The sequence below is a fragment of the Phascolarctos cinereus genome, unplaced genomic scaffold (assembly GCF_003287225.1).
Source record: "Phascolarctos cinereus isolate Bilbo 61053 unplaced genomic scaffold, phaCin_HiC Scaffold_5;HRSCAF=322, whole genome shotgun sequence".
NCBI lineage: Eukaryota > Metazoa > Chordata > Mammalia > Diprotodontia > Phascolarctidae > Phascolarctos > Phascolarctos cinereus.
The window spans coordinates 27,065,161-27,088,268 of NW_027555958.1; the positions used below are offsets into that span (position 1 = coordinate 27,065,161).

The 23,108-nt window shown below is 42.7% G+C and overlaps 2 protein-coding genes across 6 annotated transcripts in view; one reads left to right on the forward strand and one right to left on the reverse strand.

Annotated features, from left to right (window-relative positions):
- The window catches only part of LOC110222193 (merlin-like), a 64,018-nt gene extending 44,746 nt beyond the window's left edge, over nucleotides 1-19,272 (reverse strand). Inside the window, exons 1-7 of one of the 4 annotated variants that reach the window (XM_021007078.2) lie at nucleotides 19,212-19,272; nucleotides 14,857-15,013; nucleotides 14,108-14,142; nucleotides 10,304-10,433; nucleotides 8,977-9,104; nucleotides 7,916-8,041; nucleotides 7,237-7,359 (exon numbers count right to left, since the gene is read on the reverse strand). In XM_021007078.2, the coding sequence (XP_020862737.1) occupies nucleotides 7,237-7,359; nucleotides 7,916-8,041; nucleotides 8,977-9,066 (339 nt within the window). In that variant the 5' untranslated portion in view covers nucleotides 9,067-9,104; nucleotides 10,304-10,433; nucleotides 14,108-14,142; nucleotides 14,857-15,013; nucleotides 19,212-19,272. Of the gene's footprint in view, nucleotides 1-7,236; nucleotides 7,360-7,915; nucleotides 8,042-8,976; nucleotides 9,105-10,303; nucleotides 10,434-10,510; nucleotides 10,801-14,107; nucleotides 14,143-14,856; nucleotides 15,014-19,211 lie in introns of those variants that run through there. The other 3 variants (XM_021007083.2, XM_021007086.2, XM_021007082.2) reach the window with 3 other exon arrangements.
- On the forward strand, nucleotides 18,730-22,799 carry MRPS17 (mitochondrial ribosomal protein S17). Of its 2 annotated transcripts, none has more exons than XM_021007091.2 (3): nucleotides 18,730-18,847; nucleotides 20,784-20,923; nucleotides 22,228-22,799. In XM_021007091.2, the coding sequence occupies exons 2-3, from the start codon at nucleotides 20,801-20,803 to the stop codon at nucleotides 22,492-22,494; spliced, it is 390 nt and encodes a 129-aa protein (XP_020862750.1). In that variant the 5' UTR covers nucleotides 18,730-18,847; nucleotides 20,784-20,800; the 3' UTR covers nucleotides 22,495-22,799. The 2 variants fall into 2 exon arrangements, with proteins under 2 accessions (XP_020862750.1, XP_020862751.1); XM_021007092.2 differs by lacking the exon at nucleotides 18,730-18,847 and adding an exon at nucleotides 18,947-20,119.
- The last annotated feature ends 309 nt before the right edge of the window (nucleotides 22,800-23,108 follow it).

The window sequence follows — 23,108 nt, forward strand, 5'->3', positions numbered from 1 at the left end:
GGTTGAATTTAATTCAGGTGATCACTACATACTAGGGGCAAGAATCCCTTAGAAATGAAGAAGCCCTCATAGTCAATAAAAGAGTGAGGAAAAACCATACTGAGATGTAATCTCAAAAATGACAGAATCATATCTGTTCAAATCCAAGGCAAACCATTCAGCATCGCAGTAATAACAAGTCTATGTTCCAACAACTGATGCTGAAGAGGCCAAAGTTGATCTATGAAGACCTATAGTATCTACTAGAAATAACACCAAAAAAAGATACCACATTCACCAAAGTGAATTGGAATACTAACATAGGAAATGAAAAGATAATTGGAATAAGAGGCAAGTTTCACTTTGGAGTACAAAATGAAGCTGGGCAGAGATAATGAAGTTTTGTCAAGGTTAACTCTCTGGTCATGACAAACATTCTTTTTCAACAACCCAGAAGTGATGCTACACATGTACAACACCAGATGGTCAATATAGAAAACAGACTGATTTAGAGCACCAGCCCTGGAGTCAAGAGGACCTGAGTTCAAGTTTGGTCTCAGACACATAACACTCACTTAACCCCAATTGCGAAGGAAGGAAGGAAGGGAGGGAGGGAGGGAGGGAGGGAGGGAGGAGGGAGGGAGGGAGGGAGGAAGGAAGGAAGGAAGGAAGGAAGAGGAAGGAAGGAAGGAAGGAAGGAAGGAAGGAAGGAAGGAAGGAAGGAAGGAAGGAAGGAAGGAAGGAAGGAGATTGATTATAGACTTTGCAGCCAAAAGTGGAGGAGCTCTACACAGTCAGTTAAAACATGACCTGGAGTTGACTGGGGCCCAGATCATGACCTTCTTATTGAAAAATTCAGATTTAACTTAGGGAATGCCATCAGACCACATAGGTATGACCTAAATTACATCCCTTATGGATATGAAGTAGAAGTGATTAACAGATTTGAGGGGTTACAGAGGGCCTGAAGAACTATGGACAGAGGTTCACAATATCGTTCAGGAGGTAGCAACAAAAAAACATTTCAAAAGAGAAGCAACAGTTAGAACCAAATATGGAATAACTAATTGGTTTAAGATTGGAAAAGGATATGACAAGGCTGCATATAGTCTTACTTAATTCATCTGCAGAGTACATCATGCAAAATGCCAGGCTGGACAAATCAAAAGCCAGAAGTGAGGCTGCTGGCGTAGTGGATAGAGCACCAGCCCTGGAATCAGGAGGACCAGAGTTCAAATCCGACCTCAGACCAAACACTTGACACTTACTAGCTGTGTGACCCTGGGTCACTTAACCCCAATTGCCTAAAAAAAAAAAATCAAACAATCTCAGACATGCAGATGATACCACTCTGAAAGCAAAAAGTGAAGAAGAATTTAAAAGCCTCTTGAAGAAGGTGAAAGAAGAGAGTACAAAAGCTGGTTTGAAGCTTAACTTAAAAAAAAAACCTCAGATCTTGGCAACTGGTCCCATTACTTCCTGGCAAACAGAGAAAGAAGAAATGGAAGGCGTGTCAGATTTCATACTCTTGGACTCCGAGATCACTGAAGATGGCAACTGCAACCATGAAACTAAAAAAACACTTGCTCTTTGGAAGGAAAGCTATGCAAATCTGGACAGCACACTAAAAAGCAGACTCACCACCTTGCTGACAAAGGTTCCTATGGGCAGAGCTACAGTTTTTCCAGCAGCAATGTGTGGCTGTGAGAGTTGGGCCATAACAATAGCTGAGTGCCACAGAATTCACGCTTTCTGAGTCGTGGTGCTGGAGAAGACTTTTGAGAGTCCCTCGGACAACACGGAAGTCAAATCAGTCAATATTTAAAGAAACTAATTCAGACCATTCACTAGAAAGTCAAATACTGGAGCTAACTCTTAAACACTTTTGCTATATGATGAGAAAACAGAACTCGTTGGAAAAGACCCTGATGTCAGGAAAGACTGAAGGCAAATGGAAAAGGGGATGGCAGAGGATGAGATGGATAGATAGCGTCATGAAAACAACAAACATGAACTTGGATAGACTTCAAGAGATAGCAGAGGATAGAAGTACCTGGTATGCTATGGTCCATGGGATCACCAAGAGTCAGACATAACTGAACAACTCAACAACAAAAGTCCTGTCTGTCTCAGTCTCTACATCTGTAAAATGACTACGATAGCCCCTACTTCCCAGGCTTGTAGTGAGGATCAAATAATATAGATGTACAGTGTTTTTAAATCCCTGTAGAAATGCTAGCTACCAGCTTCAATGACTAGGTTTTATTATATCTGTTCTGGCTGTTTAGAGTTCCTTTCTGCTTATTTCCTTTTTTATGATGGTGTTCTGGATAGGTGAGGCTGCTGAAGAGCCATGTTCCAGAAAGATGAGTTATTAGGTTACAACTGAGATATCTGATTTTATTTAGGACTCTTCTGAACAGAGGGAATTTAACCCATCCATTCCACACAATCTGAAGCCCATTGCTTCTGTCCTCATCCTAAGAAAGTACTTTAGAGAATCTTACAATGACAAAGGATCGGAGATTCCACCCCCACTTACCCATTTGAGCCACCTCATGCCCCTGAGCCTAAATGAATTGCTGCCTGCCCCGCCTGCCCCACCCCAAATCTAGATGGATTTGAACATGAAGTATTGGCTGGAAAGGAAATACGGCTTTGGAGCCTAAATGATCTAAAGCAAACAACTTTTTCAAGCTGAACACTGCGAACACAGGGAGAATGTCAACATCCCTTCTGTTTTTTCTATTATCTCCCCGGATCTTATTTCAGTGGCAATAGCAGATGTGTCCTCCTAATTCTAGGAGGAACTGAGAGGAAAGCCAGTATAATTCAGACATGGGAATCGGCAGGATGATTCATGGCACCAAATTCACGAGAAGAGCATTCATCACTTGCCTCTTTCCAACTCTTAACTCTCTCGTGTCTCTCAGTTTTTTAGTCCATTATATGGGCACGTTTCTGGGAACTCTGCTAGCTCTCGAGGCGTCTACTCAAATCTCTCCTTCAGATATACAAAATGAGAATTAGCAAAGACTTAACTCCCAATCTTAACGAGGTCCCCTGTGGAAAAAGTGAGAAACTTCACATCACACTTAGCTCTCCTTCCAAAAAAGCTCCGGGACAGACAGAAGCCAGCCATGGAAGACTCGTATTTCTTTGCATTCTATTCTCAGATGAGTCAAGTATATGGGTTCGATTTGAAATGCAGGTAAAAGCATTGCTGAACTATTAAAATGGAAAAATGGAAAATATTTTGCTTTCCAAAGTGAAAGTTTTTTAAATCCTCATAATGATATATACATTGTATTTTACCACAGAAAATGACTGAGAGCCACTGCTGAGTGTGTTAGTTTTGACATAAATGCTGGTGACGGCTCTTTTACTAGTCTTTCAACACCCTTCTACACCTTTCCATGCTGCAGACACCAGCCACAAAGGCCAGGCTTTGTCACATGGATTTGGCTCCTGTGGGACCCTCTTTTTTTGAGACGTAAAATGAAAATTTACTAACATCCAGTTGTCTGCACATGTTCTGCAATTAAGAATCAGGTGTGACCTTAAATGCTTTATCATCAGGGCAACGTGCAAGTTCAAATATGTTTTGGTCTCCAGCTTTCCTACTTTGGAATGAGGAGAATTTCGGTAATTACATCTCTAAACATTAAGGCCAGTTGAGGCAGGTTCAAAAGGAAAGAAAAGCTTAAAAGTTGTGTTTTGTTGTGCAACTTTGAGGAAAATTGTGGTGCTCCCGTCATTTCAAAGCCCCTTTAGAAAACTGGTGTCAAGTAACACTTTAAAGGCCCAAGGGAAAATCGGTATTTTAACTCTCTAAGTTTCCTACCCAATAGCAGATGGAGGAATAATCGATTCAAATATTTATTAAGCACCCAGGCAAAGCCCTATGCTAGGCACTGGGGATACAACATGGGAGGCTGGGCATACCCAGACAAGTCTTCAGACTGTTAACTTGGATGTTAACTGAGAGGCTACACAGTATGTCCTGAATACGGATTCAGTAAAAACGTGAGTTTTAATCCTGCCCATGAAAGCTTTCTTAGAGAAGCTAGGTGGCACAGTGCATAGAGCACCAGGCCTGGAGTCAGGAAGACCCAAGTGCAAATCCAGCCTCAGACACTAATTATCTGTGTGACCCTGGGCAAATCACTTCACCCTGTTTGCCTCAGTTTCCTCATCTGTAAAATGAGCTGTAAAAGGAAATAGAAATCACTCCAGTATCTCTGCCAAGAAAACTCCAAATGGGGTCATGAAGAGTTGGACATGCCTGAACAACAACAAATAAACTTTCTTAGCTACATGACTATAGATACAACCTCTCTGAGCCTCAGCTTCTTCATCTCTAAAATGGGGATAAGTATGCCTCTAGTACATGTAGATAAAGCACTTCCAAAACCTTAAAGTACTATGTAAATATCAGCAAAGGATATTCATAATGGAAGAGAACTGAATTCTGGAGTCTGTTCACTACTGGTCTGGGGATGAATTAGAAATATTAAATCTTTCAAGACACAACTCTACTCTAATTATTCTTCAAATCCAGCAGCAAAGAAGACGAAGGTCTGTTTACATGTTCTTTGAGCTTCCAAACCCACACACACACAAAAAAAACCCCATCATTTATGAAAAATCAAACAACTAAACTCTTGAACTTATTGGGAGCTTATCATGGTCTGAATATGAAGGAAGGAAATAAGCATTTATTAAGTGCTTACTATGTGCCAGGCACTATGCTAAGTACTTTTTTTTTAATTTTTATTAATTTTTTTGATTTATCAATAATCACTTCCATATGCTTTTGAGTTTAAAATTTTTCTCCCCCTTCCTCCCCACCACGCTCTCCAAGACAGCACACAATCTGATATAGGCTATACATACACACTCCTATTAAATATATTTTCACATTAGTGAAGTTGTAAGTAAAAATTAAAACCAACAGAAGGAACCATCAGAAAGAGGAAACAAAACTCAACAGAAGAGGAAAAAAAATGATAGCACTTCAACTTCCACAGTTCTCTTCTTTGGACGTGGACAGCATTTTCCATCACGAGGGCTCTGGAGATGTCTAGATCCTTGTAATGCTGAGAAGGGTTAAGTTTATCAATATTAGTCATCCCACAACGTGGCTGTTATTGTGTACAAAGTTCTCTTGGTTCTGTTCACTTCGCTCAATATGCTAAGCACTTTTGATAAATATTATTTCATTTGAGCTTCACAACAACCCTGGAAACTAAGTGATATTATTACACCCATTTTATAGATGAGGAAATTGAGGTAAACAGCAATTAGGCTGATGCCTGTCTGAGGCAGAATTTGAACTCAGGTCTTCCCAACTCCGGGTCAACACTGTACCACCTGCAAACTAACTACTAACTAAATACTGTGTCACCTACAAACACTTAAACAAGGGAAAAAGGATATTAGCTCTGAAGATCACCAAAGATTATGATGACCTGCATGGTTCGTTTTTTCCAATTAGTCTAACTATATGTACTAAGTTTCCGTTTAACATATATACACTAAAGAAAAGGCCTTGGAAGTCAACAGTTCCTAGCAGAAATAAGCGCCAGAGGGACCCAAATATTTATTTAGCACAACGTTTCACGAGGTCCTCTCTTCACAGTGACCCTGTAATGCAAGTAGTGATGTACGAGAGTATTATCATCCCCATTTTGAAGATGATAATGTAAGTCTCAGAGAGATTAAGTGACTCCCCAGTCACCCAGTTGAGTAGGGTGGTTTCGCCTTCTCTCTTTCTACAAAACCACTCATCTCCTGAAGTCTCTCTGAGCATGATCGCCTCCTGATACTAGATGAGAGAGCACTGACCCAGCTCCCTCACCTCAAAGCCTGTCTGCAGTAAGCTCCTATAACATCTGGCTGCTGATTAGTTTCCACATAGGTCACCTTAGAAAACACGACTTGACAAGACTCTCTCTGAGGTTAGAAGAGACTCCAGAGACCTAAGAGACCCTCTTGCCCAAATGGAAACTCTAAAAACTGTCTATAATAAGTTAGCAAGCCAAGCTACGTTGCTGGTAGGTTTTCTCCTGGTTTCCCATCCTCCTTGATTCTGCACAATGACTGTTCTCTTGTTCACAAAGTAAAGCTAGCACTTCTTCATAAAGAACTTCACACTTAACCTTTTTCTCAGGGCCATGGTTTCCTTTCCTGTGGAGGGAAGACTTTGCTCTAGACCAAGGGTATTTCACTTCCTTTGTGCCCTGGGTCTCTTTGGCAGTTCCTGGGAAACCCTAGGAACTCCTCGGAGTCATGTTTTCAAATGTATATACACAGGATCACAAAATAAACAGATTCTATTGAAATAGATATAATTTTTCCCCCTCCAAGTTGGTGGATATTTTGGGTTCTGTGCACCCTAGGTTAAGAGCCCCTGTGCCAAATGATATCTACGGTCCCTTCCAGCTGTCATCTCCTGACACTCTAGGAAGATAATCAAAGGAGTTAATTAACATGGAAATGAAGGCGAGATAAGGAAAGCTGTCACAAAGTGAGCTTCCACTTGTACTAAAAAGAGACATACGACCAACGCTACTAAGTCGTGCACAACTAAGATTTGCCAGAAAATCCGCTGAATCAAGAAATTTACAACGCTTCCAGTCTTCATGATATCACGGAATCTCCAAGCTGGTGGGGACCTTGGAGATCAGCTCTCCAGTCCTACTCCCTCATTTTTAATCTGTGTCTCTAACAAGGCTATGTACATGAGAGTCCTTCTTTTCTAAGAGCAATGAGCCCTTAGGCTACAGCCCTAGCTGGCTATTCTTCCTTGAAATGCAACATCAGTTTTCCCTATGGCAGGTGGGAGTGATCATGGGGCAGCCTCTGGAGCCGACTTCAGTGGGGTCCAACACATGGTATCAAGTGTCTGTCCAAACCAGAGGCCTCCTTGGAAAACAGGGTCCAATCACATGCTTTTATTTACTAAGCAAAAGAAATGAGACAGAAAAGGGAACCCTAAACCATAACTGGGTGTTCTTTCTTTACACAGAGAATAGTACTATCCATTCATGTGCTCCAAATGCAAGAGAAATTCAGGCAGAAGAGTACTGATGGGTAGGTAAATAGAGTGGCTTCAGGTAACACTTAGCTCTCCTTACAAAACAGACAGGCAGGCACAGGAAACTTAACTGATGCTATTGTAGATACTTCAGAAGGGAAAGGAGGCAGAAAATGAAGGATTTCAAGAAAGAGCAATATTTTCATCAGCCCTCTAACCTGAAGAAAAAAAAGGTGTTGAGTGATTTCCTGAAGGAGTTCTTCCTCCACCTTCTCTGGGTAAAACTTGGCCAAAAACCAGAATTTTATTGGATCTTCCTTGGGAATTTCTTGTTCCAAAACCTGGTTCCAAGCATGCCAACATAAAAAGAGGCACAATGGTAAGTATTAGCAACTGCAGAGAAACGTCAGAATGCTAACAACACCTATTTCAATGGCAACCACAAATGGAAGGAAAGAGTATATTATAAATCAGTGGCAAAAAAACTAATACATAGAAGGAATTTGTCCATATTTTCCCAAGTCATATTTCAATGGAAAAATTTATAATTATATATTATAATTATAATTATATATATATATTATATATAAATATAATTATAATTACAAAATAATTTAGAGATTTTATAATGATTTGGCATGTATCCTTAGATCTTACTTCAACTATTTTGAAGGATTTTTTTTCTAATGTTGATCATTTAATTTTTTAAAAATATATCGGATTCACTATCATTTCCATTCTTGTACATTGTCACATGTATTTGTAATGAGCAACGCTTTTAACTGCCCTCGTGTTATTGGCACATCCAAACTAAATGCCATATATTACTATCATTTACATGATGTTTTCCAAAACAACTCACTCGATTAAGAAGCTGGCACTTTGGTGTTTTCTCACCTTTTTTTCCATCTTCAACCATGCACAGACTCCCTTAACGGCATACTGCAGGCCAAAGAACCAGGTTTCCCGGAGCCCTAGAGCTCGGCACACCAGATCAAACAAATCTTTCCCCTTCCATTTCATCTGAAACAATGACAGTATGACTCAGTCCTCAGGAAGCATAGGCACTTCTTTCATGCAATCTGCCTGCTTCTTCCCACACCATTCCAGTTTATAGATGGCATTCTATTGGCCAAACAAAGCCTTGAATCAAGAAACTCCTGGTTATTGTTGGCATTTCACTGAACCTTTTCATCTTCAGTACTGCCCACTGCTCTGAGGGTAGAACCAGGAAATCCCAGTGTGTAGGGACATGGCCTCACATACTCAGAGCACTCAGAAACAAGGAGAGACATCCCCAAATGGAAGAGGTGCTGAAATCCCTCTTTCCACTTCTCAAATGGGGTATCCTGCTTTTACTACTCCCTGTCTGATCAGAGACCAGCGCCCCTCACTAGGGTACCAAAACGGGCATATCATTGATCTAAGAAATTCTTAGTACATTAGTGCTAGCAAATCATCAGCTCAGTCTTGAAGGAAGAATAAGCCTTTAACGACACCCGGATCATTACCAAAGATTCATGCTCTTACTCTCTACACTACTGGAGGAAGGTCAATAACGAGCACTAAGCCAATAAAATAACCCAGGTGCAGCTGGTTGTCATAGAGTTCCTGGCAGCCCAAAAAGACTTTCTACTCAAGGGCTCGGTATGAGCTGGTCCTACTAATGCACATCTGCTTCTGGTTTATAACCGTGTGTCAAGACAGTGCCTTGCACTGTGACACACTCACATAAGATTCCAGTGGTGAAAGATTTCAAGTCTGAATAACTAACAGCTAATTCGCTTGGTAAACAGAAGACCAGAAAAATCAATTAAGCCAATTCATGAAAATCCATGAAAATATACAACTTTCTTACTTTGCTCCACCTTCCTCTGTTCCTGGTGCCTACTAAATACTTTCCAGAAAAAGCACACTGGCCAAAGCCAAGTTCGATAATACATCACCATGTCTCTTACCTCACAGCTGAATTCCATCTCGGCATCCATTGTGATCACTTTGACTTTGAAAATCTTTGGCTGCTTTTTCTTCAACCCCCTGATGGACATATTTTTTGAAATAATGATGTTCCAATGGATAAACTGACCTGATAGTGAACAAGAATCAAAAAGGAGTCATCTCTCCAGATTAATAAATCATTTCTAAAGTTACATTTCATAAAATGAAAATGAGGCAAATAGAAAATGATTCTTCTCTAAAACAGCATTTCAGAATGGAGTTTTATCTGTTTTACACATGAAAATTGCATTTTTATTTAGAAGCCAAACCAAAGCCAGAGTCCCATTACCTAAATGGCTGCTATTAACAAATATGAAATTTGAAAATTGATGAATATGAAATTGTAATTTAATTACTAAATTTGACTTAAGTAATAATTTGTATGTTACTTTAGTTCAAAATACATTTTCCAGCTCCTGATTTGTTTCTACAAATGATTCTAGCTTTCTATATCTTCTTCCTGAAACATCCTGCAGGCATATCACCCAGTGGCCTCAGATTGCATGATTTTATCTCTTTCTAATCTTGATCACTCCACAGCAGACCTCTGTTGTTTGGGTTCTACCTCAGTGTACCCAAGGTTTCACAATCCACCTTTTTTTAACCACATTTCTCTGCCCAGTTCTTAAGGGACAGGGGTCTTGAATGTTGAAAAGATTGAGTCTTTTCATGTTTTGGTGAAAAAGAAGATAAACTGTCTAGGTCCAATTTGCAGCTTTCTTAATCTCCTTTATTAGGTTCCCAATTTCTCCATAACTACTGGCACATTTTTTCATTTGGCTTGTCCAGACCTCTTTAAAGATCTCACCTGAATTACCTGATCTTCAGGTGACTATCCTTAAAAAAAAAAAATAACAATTTGGTAAGTATGTCCTAAAAGTTGCACTTGATATAGATATAATTCTTTGTGATAAAAGTCAGTTTAACTGTCAAATGGCTGATAGCAATTAGTCTCAGTTACTAAGTGAAAATGAGTTTTCACAGGAGCAAGTCTGCTCTTTGATCGATCACTTTCATTCACCTTCAATCAAGTTGGGTGTGTGTGTGTGTGTGTGTGTGTGTGTGTGTGTGTGTGTGTGTGTGTGTGTGTGTGTGTGTGTGTGTGTGTGTGTGTGTGTGTGTGTGTGTGTGTGTGTGTGTGTGTGTGTGTGTGTGTGTGTGATGTCGGAGACCAGGCTCCTGAAGTTTACAGAGCTTCATCACCAGGGGGGCAGAAAACCATCTATTAAAGCACAGAAGGATGGTGGTGAGCATTAGTGAAGGGAGGAGCCAAATGCCAGTACTCACAATAAGTCCTTTGAGAGCTGAAAAGTATTCAGTTGAAAATGACATTAACCTGTGTCCCAGTAACTTTCTGACATGTGCTGGGAAGATTTTTTTTCTATCGTGAACTCTGTGGGTGTTCCAAGTATTACCCCTGAAAGATAAGAATTGATTCTTGTGTATGCACGCGCGTGCGCACACGCGCACACACACACACACACACACACACACCTTATACATACTGGCTTATGCCAAAATTCTTGTCTTGCAGATGTAGAAATTGTTGCTTTGTTTCTCTGACAAGACTGATTTTAGATGACAAAATAGGGATGATCACTCTTAGCCTGTGCTGATTTTAATAGAGAAGAAACATTCTTTTCTTTCTTCTGTGCGAAACGTGAAATGAGGAAAAGGAATTCTGCTGTAAATCATGCAAGCTCTAGAATTACTATAAATGAGAAAATCCAAGAGGATTCAATCACTGCATAGAATGATAAAATACCACCTCATTTCTTACTTATTATATCACATTGTTAAATAGACTGTGTGCAACAGAAAAAAAGTGGCACTATCTAATTATCTGCAGTATGTATCACTTTCTGCTTTTGCAAACACTTGGAATAATCTTAGCTGCTGCCATTTACAGTGATCTGGTGAATTTAAAAAGTGGCAGCTGGTGGCTCAGTGGAGAGAGAGCACTGGGCCTCGCCTCAGGAAGACCCGAGTTCAAATTCAGCCTTAGACCCTGGCTAGCTGTGTGACCCTAGGCAAGTCACTCAACCTCTAATTGCTGGACAAAAGGATCCACTGGTTCCCCTGGAGCAGGACACGGCAAACCACTCCAGTACCTCTGCCAAGAAAACCCCACAGACAATTGGTCCAGGGTCATAACGAGTCAGACACCACTGATCCACTGAACAACAACAGCTAATATAACATCACTGCTGTAACATGTCATCTGGCTCCAAGGCTGTACGATTCAGAATATTGTCAGTCACCTGGAAGTAAGTGAAAGAGGCCTCGGAGTAGCCAAAATAGATGTCAGAAAGTCCACATATTAACGAGTAAATGCTTCACTCACAATAGCGCTACTCACACCAACTGCAACCATACCCACTCAGAGTCTACTGACTTCTGTTTTAAGCATAATTCTTTTTTTAAAATATTGTACTGACATCATTTTTCCCTCACTTTCATTTCTGAGTATGTTCCATTCCCCTCCCCTCCCCAGTGAATCATTCCTTCTTAACAAAATAAAACAGAAAGAAAAAAAAGCAGTACAGTAAAACCAACTACCACATTGATGGGGCTTATTGTATTTTGGTTTTGGTTTTTTGGTGAGGCAGTTGAGGGTAAGTGACTTGCCCAGGGTCATACAGTGTCACGTGTCTGCAACTGGATTTGAACTCAGGTCCTCCTGCCTCCAAGGCCAGAGCTTTATCCACTGCGCTATCTAGCTACCCTCATGATGTTTATTGTAAATGCATTCATTATCCCACATTTAGACTCTCCCACCTCAGAACAGAGAAAAGAAAGGTGCATTTTCTCAACACTTCCATGGACCAAGCTTGGTGCTTACACCCAACTCTGATGGGGCTTATTATCTGGTCTCCCAAATCATGAATCAGGAGCAGCAAACTAGAAAGGGGAAGCAAACCATGGAGAGAATACTGGCCCTGGAGTCCAAAGACCTGGGTTCAAATCCTGTCTCTGACACTTTATCACCTGTGTGATCTTAAGCAAATCACTTAATCTACTTGGACCTCACTTTGCTCTTCTGCAAAATGATTCTGTGGCCTTTGAGGTCCCTTCCAGTTCTAAATCTAAGAACCTAAGAGCCTATGAACTGGGACTTGAATTGGAAGAAACAGCTAACATCAAGGGGAAGAACCTGAAAACCTGAAAAAAGTAGATTCAAGAACTTAGAAAAGTAGTCACCTCGAGCCATTAACCCAGGACCAGGTGGCCCCAATTCAACAAACACTTAGAAAACACCTGCTTAGTCTTCAAGCAGTTCACTTCTCTACATTAACTTCCGGCTGTCAGGGAGACAGCATGGACTTAGAATCAGGGTTCAAATCTCATCCCTGCTCCCTGGGGAAACTGGGGAATGGAGACGCCAAAACTTGGTCCCTTCGATTGGTCCATGGTTCCGGGTTACCTAGGACCTTAAAAAGTCTGGCCTAAGAGGAACTAGTGTCCCTCAGACTTAAATAAAAATTCCACTCCCCAGCAAGTCACCACAGTCAACTGATCGCATGCATTTCCATACAGAGATAAGGGAGAGCTTTGTATACTAGAACTAGGGCCAGTATCCTTTACGGCTGTCTTTTCCATGCTATTGCTAAGTAAACTCGTTTTTTGTTTTTTGCAAAATCTCACTTCAGATCCTATCGATGTAAAACATGGTCAAGCCTCTTGGCTCTTCCACATACCTTGAAAAGCAAACAGTATTTCAAGCTGGAGAGGAGGTCCAACGCTCTCATTCTGCAACAGAGGGAACCCAGACCCTGTGACTTGCCCAAGGCCACACAGAGCGCTACACAGACACCAGGTGCCTGATTCCAAGCTTAACAATTTTCTGCTAGACCACACTGTATCTCCTTCTACATCCTCAATGTTATTTATAATGTTGATCCTAAGTCAAGAAACATGTTCAGCATGTTCTGTTTACAAAGGCAATATGTAGCATATTTTAGAAAGATTTCTTTCTTAAATAACTTTTTAAAAAAGTTTTGTGTTTTAAAGCATAGTAATATTTAGTTATTCGGAAAATATATTCTTGTAAAAACTTCACTCCCCATTGCCACAGGCATTATTGTGCTACTGTTAACTTCATCTCCAGGATGACAAAATTGAGACTCTGAGGCAGAGATGTCCACTGCTCAAGATTAAACACAGATAAGGAAAAAGCACAGCTGCTTTGGAAAAGAAGTTAGCCCCTGCTTGGCCACTGAGTCATTCTGTATCCTGCTGAAACTACACGTTCTCACTTTCTATACAGCATTAATGGAGTTCTATTTTAAAACAGTAAATAGACAGAACTACATAACCCCTGATTGGCCAGAATATTAAATTTTTTTAAAAATGTCACAATCCTAGTTGTTCATCAAAAATGTGGACTAAGACATCTTGTCATTGGCTCTCTCCAGTCTTTTTGTTTTGACAATCTGATGAATATCCCCATTGGAAATATGGTTTTAACATGTTTGCTAGTCAAATCTTACTAAGAGCTAGGGGCTGGGGACAGAATAAAAGGAAAACAGGTGCCAAATCGGCTTCCTTTGTTCTTTTAATTCATGTTTTGAATTTTTTAATGAAAATAAAATGTCAGGTTGGGGAAAAGTGAAAGGTAGGAACTTTCCGATGCTCATAGGGGACTTGGAAACATAACCACGGTGGAAACTTTACCAAACCAAAGCAAAGTCTATGTACCATCTGAATTAATTCTTAAAGCAGTCGACTACCATGAAAAAATCTATTGAGCTCAGTAACATTCTCCTTCACTACTCACAAAATCATGTGTGGTAGTGAGCTGGGCATGGAGTGTTCTAGTCCAACCTAAGATCATTTCCCACAGATTTTCACTCCAAACATGAAATTAGCTCACTAAGTATGTCCCCAATTTTTGGTCTTGGCCCGAAATGTTGGCCCCCCTTGGACAAGTGTTGCCTACTCTGTCAGAGTCAGTGACAAGCCCAGAAACCAGGAACCAAACAAAATAAATGAGGACAAGAGAGAATAAAAGCAGCAGAGAAAATCCAGAGAACACCTCATTGCTTCAATCATGAGCACTGTAAAAATAACACAGACATGCACAAAATATACCTGTCTTCTAATGCATTTACTTCAGGTCTATTTGACTGCGGACAGAAAACAGAAAATAAAAGCTATTAATAACTCTACTCTCATTAATTCAGTCCATTTGGTACAAATACAGAGAGGACTAGTTTGTACTTTTCTAATGGTTGCATTAAACCTCTATGTAAAGGTTATCCCATTCTCCCCCAAAAAACAATTTATTAAAGGTTGTTACCTCACAGAACTACAAAATGAATGAATTAAGTAGTGTTCACAATATGATTTGAAAGTCTGAGAGGCTATCCCTTAATGTATCTAGGCCAGCGGTAGGGAACCTTCGACTTTGAGGTCACATGTGGCCCTCTAGGTCCACAAGCCCTTTGCTGAACTGAATCCATTCAAAGGGCCATACTTGAGGACCTAGAGGCCCACGTGTGGCCTGGAGGCTACAGGTTACCCACCCCTGACTTAGGCATAATTAGCTTCTGATATGCCTTCGATACCATATAACCTGTAGAGATTTCATCTGCTCCATGAGAAAAAATATATATATATATTGACAACAATTTCCATTTCCAATTTTGTTGTCTGGGCTTTTTCTAGTCAGACTCTCCATTCAATGCAAGAAGCCCACAGAGGGCTGAAAAGAGCAGAGGAGGTAATCGTTTTCATTTCCTTCTCAATTTCTTCTGCAGCCTCAAAAACTGTAGCCCCAGCAAACACTCCCGCCAGGAAGCAGCTTTGAAATCTCAGCCAGTAAAGAAGGATTTTCTTACCTTAAGAGCAAACTCACGAAAGTCTAAATTCCCCAAATGGAGTCACATGTCTGCTTCTTCTTGGAAGCAAGACAGAATGGCAACAGGCTTCGGAGCCCCCAGTTCCACATCTTGGGGCAGACATCCAGAGTCCCGCCACAGGCAGCCTCCCAGCCTCCTGCCACACACACAAACAAGTGGAAGAGGTGGTTTTCTAAGTTCCCCCTCCTTTGTTTCCTGGGAAGAACAGCCACTTAGCGCCCTCTGACAAAGCCAAGAGCTGCTAGAGCAGGTAACCAGGAGGGAGGCGAATTAACTCCTTCCTGCTTAGAGGATGGTGACCTTAGGCTTTGAAAGGAGCCAGCCTGAGAGTCACATGGACAGCTGCACCTGCCCAGCGGACCTCAAACCTGGTCTCACTGAGAGCAGAGAGCTTGCTTTTAAAAAACAAAACAAACCAGTAGGGGATAAACATGGCCACTGATAGGTAGCTGGAGAAGCGTCTCTGAAAAACAAACAAGGAAAACAACAAGAAACTATGGTTCTTATGGCCCTGTAGATAATGAGTGTGAGTAAATGTTAAATCAATAGGTTGAGATTTCTTTATTCCCTTTAGCTTACAGCACAAAGGTGTAAATAGGCAGCCAGGTGGCACAGTGGATAGAGCCCTGGGAACGGGAGTCAAGAAAAGCTGAGTTCAAATCAGCCTCAGACACTTACTACATGTATGACCTTGGGAAAGTCACTTAACCCTGTTTGCCTCAGTTTCCTCATCTGTAAAATGAGCTGGAGAAGGAAACAAGAAATCATTGCAGTATCTTTACCAAGAAAAACCCCAAATGGGGTCATGAAGAGTCCGACCCAACTGAACAACAACAAAAAATGGGAATAATAATAGTGCCTACCTCCCAGGGTTGTTGTGAACAAATGATATATTTACAAAGAGTTCTGCAAACCTTAAAATGCTATGTAAATAACAGCTATTATTATTGTCAAAGACCTTAGAGATCATCTAATGCAGGGGTTCTTAACTTATTTGAGTAATGGACCCCTCTGGTGGTCTGGTGAAGCCTAGGGAAAGACCCCCTTCTCAGAATAATTATTCAAATGTATAAAATAAAATTACAAAGAAACCAACTATAATAAAATAATTATAATTTTTTTTAAGTTCATGGACTCCAAGTTAAGAACGCTTGACTAGTCCAACAACCTCATTTAACAAATGAGGAAACTAAGGCCCAGAAAAGTGATGAGGCTTGTCCCAAGTTTTCTGAAGTGAATAACACACATAATAATATTTAAATTAACAAGTAATAGAGCTAAGATTTGAACCTCCAACGAGTGCCCTTGAGAGAAATGTCCCCCTGCACCAGAGATCTCACACAGGTCTTCCTGACTCCGGGTTCAGTGGTCCGTCCACTGGGCCATCTGGCTGCCTTGTAAAGGAAGATGACAGTTGTGAACGCCAAACCCCATGAACCCCAATTTATTCTAAGAAAGAAACAAATAAAATTAGGGTACATGTGTCCACGGTTTAATTTCTCTCAAGCTAGCTTGACATGCATTGCATGGGAGTTTAGTCCAAAACTGGGCCCCTCTAAGGGAGCCAGTTCAGAACTGGCTCAGGTTAGGATTTTGGGGTACAGCCTTATATGCCCTTCGAAGAATAGGTGTTCCCAAGGTGCCAATCAACTGTGACTGGTAGACACACTAGGAGGTGGCTCATATTAAAATAAGGTCCACAGGGGTCAATATTACCCGCCATCAAAAGAAAATATGCCCGTTTCCCCAACTGTAAAATATAATAATTGCATCTATCTCCCAGGGTTGTTATGGGCATCAATATTTGTAAAGTACTCAGCACAGTGCCTGACACAGTAGGTGCTTAATAAATGCTCGTTTCCTTTCTTTTTCATATTGGACATTCCAAACTGTGGTTGAGTTTATTGCACTGAAGGGATGTATTCTGTGCCATCCCTCCCTCCTGCCCAACTCAGTGGACATATTTTGTGTATATGATCTTTAAAGGAGTCTACCATCCAATTTTTGGATTAAAAGGCTAAGACCCTAGAACAGCGAGAAAAGCTACAAAGAATAAACAGATGGCTTCATATTTTTGAAGCTATTTATGCTATTAGTGTCGGGGGGAAAACATGCCACGTTACTCCAACACACTGGAACTTTGTTCAGGGGAGGGCTACATGCAATTTACCAAAATCCCAAGCACAGCCTTTTGAGACGATTCCTTTTTGTCCTAGTTCTGTGGATCATGTGCTCTGCACGGGATCTTAATAAAACACTATTCACACACAAAAAAAGAAACGGTTCAGATATTTGTAATATATCACACATGTACTAGTCGAATGTATACAATACATACATATATAGATGTTTACATATGGAAGTTTACATGTTGTCTCCATCAGACTGTACGCCCCTTGAAGGCAGGGGCTGCTTTTTGCTTATTTTGTATCCCTAGCACTCGGAATAGCACCTGACACAACCTAGGCACTGAACAGGTGTTTACTGAATGAATGAATGCATATCCAAAATCACCTCGAGAGTGAACAGGCTCTCACTTTTATCTTTGCTTCCTCAACATCAAGCCTATTGAGCAGCACAGCACTTGCTTCATGTTTATTGAACTGAACTGCCTTTCCACAGTATCCAGGAAGCTTGGTGCGTCAGAAATAGGGCTAGACGCCTGGGTCTGAATCCAGCCTGACACGAACTGTATGACTCTGGACAAGTGACTGCCATTCTCTGGGCCTCTACAAAACCTGCAATAAGCTACCTCACGTGGCCGTTGTGATGGATGGTAAGCCCTAAAAAACATCATCCTTCAGCGTTCAGACTCTAAAACCTCAGCACCCTGTTAGCTTTCTCTACACACAATTCTGCCCAGACAGAAAACTGTCACATAGGCACGGGTTCGGTGTGATGGGAATACAGGCTATGAGGAAACAAATGCGGACCCTTTACTAGCCTGGTGATGGTAGCTACGGCTCAGGAACAAAGATTTAGAGATGGATTGATACAACTCCCTCATTTTACAATGGAGGAAACTTAGACCCAGAGAGGCAGAGAGACTTTTCTTTTTTGTTTTGGCAATGGGGGTTAAGTGACTTGCCTAGGGTCACACAGTGTTATGTGTCTGAGGCTGAATTTGAACTCAGGTCCTCCTGAATCCAGGGCCGGTGCTCTATCCACTGCACCACCTAGTTGCCCCTTAAAGGGACTTTTCCAAGGTCGCACAGTAGTTAAGGGGCAGGGTCGGGATTCCAACCCAGATCCTCCGCATTCCTGTGCCGGGCCACATTCCACCAAGCCGCCTCCCCTCGCCTCTGACAGCCTCAGTGTCCTCAGGCTGTACAATCGGGATGTAAGGAGGAAATCGCCTGCCAACCTTGAAGGGCCCTAAACTGTCACACACTTCTTGTTGCTGCAGTTATCGCCCCCGAGTCTGCAGGTGACTCCTCCTCCACACACGCCCCGGGAGGGGAGCGCCCAAGCCCCTCCGCCGTGCCTGACATCTATGAAGAGGTGACTGAGGCGGCCTCGGGACGGAGAGGTGCCAGGGGGCCGCGACAGAGCTTCGCAGAGACCACCCGAACCCGGCTCGGAAGGGCTTCGGCTCCACCTCACGTCACGATCTCAGAAAGCAGAGGAGCCGCCGTCACTTCCGCTCGCGCGGCCTTCTGACACGTGCTCACCCAACTGCCCGCGGCTCTTTCGATTGGGAGAGAGGGGGAGGGGGCGGGGCATATCTCAGGTCACGTCCCTTGAATGCGCGGGGGATGTTCCGGCGGCTCACGCGGGAGGCGGGCCGTTCAGACACGCGGAGGCCGAGCCCGCCCCGATTGGCGTGACGTCACCACGTTTCCCTGGCCGGGGCGCGCCGGCGTTCGGTCAGAGTTCAGGGGTCAGGGTGTCGGGCTGGAGGTGAGGGAACGTTCCCAGGGTGGTGCGTGGAGGCACTGCTGTCGGACGCTGGGACGTGTTTCGGGTCAGGGTACGAGACCTCTGGGGCCCAGCGGAGCTGCGGGAGGGATGAGGAGGCCTCCGAGGCCCGGGCTTCAGGCGGGAGGAGGGGGAGGAGGAGGGAAAGCGGGGACGTCCCTCTTCATCCCAGGAGGGTCAAGGCCAGAGGGCATCGCGACCCTGCCGGAGTCTGGCGAGCGGCCTGAGCCGCCCCCCCTTACGGGGGGGGGAAACTGAGGCAGAGGCGTGGCATGTGGGAGGGGCTCCCTCCGTGCTCTCCAGCCCTTCGTCCCTCACTCACCCCCCCCCGTCACCCCTGCTCATAACCCCCAGTGGCTCCCTGTGGCCCCCTGGAGCCCGCCCCCTCCCGCCTGTCCTGTCTCCCCAACACTTACTCTTCCGGCCCGTGACCCGGCCTCCCTCCCGGCTGTCCGAGTACCAGACCCTCCATCTCCTCCCCCCAGGCCTGCGACGCCGCCCCTCCTGCGCCCCGCCCACTGACCTCCCGGGCTTCCTTTTAAGGCCCTACTAAAATGCCGGAGTTTACTGGAAGCCTTTCCCTCTGCTAATTATCTCTTATTTATCCTGTGCGTAGTTCGCCTGTCCCGTAGTCTGCATGTGGTCTCCCCAGTTCGACTGTGACCTCCTTGAGGGCAGGGACTGTGCAGTGCCTGGCACGTATTATGTGTTTAACCAAGCTTTATTGACCTTGAAGGGGCCTTGGGGCTCAGTGGTTCCTTCCACCTCAACACTTGGCCCTCCCCTTTGGCTCTATATCTGTAATCCAGTGATTATCATCAGATTCCAAGAAAGAAAAAAAGCCAAACAGCCTTTCAAGTCTATACTTAACTCACAGTAAGACTCAGAGTCATATAAATGGCAGACTTGTCATAGTATGGAACTGAAAGGGCCCCTAGAAATCTAGACCAAGGGTTCATAGCCTGGAGTCAATGAATTTCTTTTTTAAAAAGTTTTTGGACAACTGTTTCAATATAATTCTTTGCTTTTGTAATCCCATGTGTTTTATTTTATGCTTTTTAAAACAGTATTGGAATTCGAGGTGGCATAGTAGATAGGAGTGCCTGTCCTGGAATCAGGAAGACTCATCTTCCTTGAGTTCAAATCTGGCATAAGACACTTACTAGCTTTGTTACCCTGGACAAATCACTTCACCCTGTTTGCCTTCATTTCCTCATTTGTAAAATGATCTGGAGAAGGAAATGGCAAATCACTCCAGTATCTTTGCCAAGAAAATCCCAAATTGGGTCACAAAGAGTCAGACAGGACTGAAACAACTTAACAGGTAAGAGAAGGGGGGCAGCTAGGTGGTACAGTCGATAGAGCATCGGCCCTGGAGTCAGGAAGACCTGAGTTCAAATCTGGTGTCTGACACATAACACTAGCTGTGTGACTCTGGACAAGTCACTTAACCCCAATTGCCTTAAAGAAAAAATTAAGAGAGAAAAAGGGAGAAAAAATTTTCAACTCAAAAGCATATGGGAAAAAAAATTTTTGAAAAAATAAAAATTACAAAATGGGAGAAAAAGAAAAAGAAATAATTAAGAGAAGGGGTCCATAAATTTTACCAGATTACTGAAGGGATCCATGACACAAGATTGGTTAATATCCCCTAATCTAGGCTAACACCAGGTCAGGGTGAGGTGAAGGGATGTGCCTACTACTGGCACTTAATCAGTCTCAGTCAATGGCAGAACCTGGACTCAAACCCTACTCTCTTCTCTGTACTTGGGTATTTTTCCCAAGTTCCAAAAACAACGAAGGGCTTCTGTATGTTCGACTCCCAGCTTCTCCTTAGGTGAGAGTGAAAAGAGCAAGCAGGCTAGGAAACTTGGCTAAACCCCTCCCAGTGTCCTCAGACCGATAGGCCTTAGACAAAGGAAGGGTATTTATGTCATCCATTGTAACCACCGGCTAGACTGAATTTTAAACTGACATTTCTTTCTCAGGTGACGCAAGCTACAAAATGTCAGTTGGTCGTTCTGCTGTCCATGCCAAATGGATTGTGGGGAAAGTGGTTGGGACAGCGATGCAGAGAACTGCCAAAGTGCAAGTGAACAGGCTTGTTCTGGACCCCTACTTATTCAAGGTGACTCTTTACTATTATCATCATCAACTATGATTCATAAAACCAAATACAGTCAGGAGTTCACAAGGGACAGATTTGGTCCTTAAGTCTCTTTCAAAGATGAGCCAAGTCATTTTCGTGTTTGAAAAATCATTATTGGCTGTGTTCACTCAGCTCTAGCCATGTGGTCATAAATGATTTGCCGAACTCAACGTGAACACGTTTTAAATTGTATCTGCTTTGACAAGCTGATAATTTACGTGTTACTCCCCTAGTGTCTCTAACCTTTCACCAGTCAGTTCTGTTTGTGTGTGTAATTTAAATGTCTGGTCACAGTCAATGTTGTCATGCTGTTGTTGTTTAGTCCCGCCCAACTTTGTGTTTCCTTGGCAGAGTAGAGTGGTTTGCCATTTCCTTCTCCGGTCAGATTTACAGATGAGGCAAACAAGGTTAGGTAGCTCCCCCAGGGTCACATCAGCTCTTCAGTGTCTGCGGCCAGCTTTGAACTTAGGCCCAGCACTCTGTGCCCTATGATGCCACCTCTTTCTGCTTGCTTCATTATGTCACTTCACCGTAGCTTTTCGTTACATTGATGTCCTGCCACTTACTCAGCCATCCTCCAGTGGATATTCAATGATGATAGCTAACATTTGTGTAGTGCTTACTATGTGCCAGGCACTGTGCTGAGTACTTTACAAATATTACCTCGTTGGATCTTCACAACAAGTCCACCATGACAGAGCTGACATTTAGTCAATGTGCACTGTTGAGGTGCTGTTATTATCCCCAATTTACAGATGAGGAAACTTAGGCAAATAGGTGAAGTGACTTGCCTGGGGTCACACTGATAGTAACCATGACCAGATTAGAAGTCAAAGTCTTCTTGACTCCAAGGTGTTAACCACTTTTCATTCTAGCAAACAGTGGAGCTGCAGATATTCCGTATGGGTAGTGAATATGGGGTGTGACTGATGATCAGAGGAAAGCCCTGTGTGTGTTAGGTTCCCCTTCTCCCTTGGATGCTGGCTTTGCCAGCATAGACAAGTCTCTTCACTCCTCTTATCAGTTGCCCCCTCTATAAAATGAGGCTGAGGATACTTAGAAGACATTGTGGGACGAAAGTAAGAGACGTGTGGAGAGCGCTTTGCTCTCCGAGTCTTGGGGATTAACTGTATCCTGAGAGTCGAGTTCCAGCAGTGGGATTCCTGGCTCCGAATGTGATCAGAATGTCATCGGAAAAAATGGCAGAGTTGTTACGTTTTACTGTGAGTTTGTGAAGACAAATGATTTCACTATAAGCTTGACCCTTCTGCTTCTCTCAACAGTACTTTAACAAGCGCAAAACGTACTTTGCTCACGATGCTTCAGAGCAGTGCACAGTTGGAGACATTGTGCTCCTCAAAGCATTGCCGGTACCACGAGCCAAGCACGTGAAACACGAATTGGCCGAGATCGTCTTCAAAGTTGGAAGAGTCATCGACCCAATTACTGGGAAACCCTGTGCAGGAACCACATACCTGGAAAGCCCGATAAGCCACTTGACTGCCCCACTCAACCCGAGTCAGAAAGAACTGGATCTTCCTTCAGCATAGCTGCATGAAGCCCCAAAGACATCGGCCAAGGACACACTGACCTCACTGGTTGGGGAGGCTTTCTCCAGCCATCCTACTTCTGTAGTGAAGTACTCCCAGCTGAACAATAAGGAAGGGACTTTTGAAGAACATGGTTTTTCACAGCAATAGTGACTGTTTCAAATCACCTTATTGGAATAACAATATGAATATCACTTTGTTAGAATCTCTGAGCTTATGGCAACCTGTTGTATTATTGAATAAGCCAACTGTTTTTGAAATTAGGATTGATGGTCCACAGAATTTAAAATAACATAGGAACTGGGGGGGGGGGCGGGAAGGGGGAACATGTTTGTAAATAATTATCCTTTTAATAGTAAAATATTGGAAGTACCTTAACTGAATTTTATTTTTAGTGATTTCTTTTAGTGATTCACCTCTAATACTAAAGGGAAAGAAAATATTTGATGTTATGGGCAAATTATTTACACAGATTAAGCTGAATTAATAAAAACCTTTTAAGAGGTTGGGGAAAATGAACCCTTACAATATTTTTTGTTTCCAAGAAACAAAATGTTCATTGCTTTATAAGATTACCTAAAATGAGGCTTCTTTTTCAGTGATAAAATCATGGC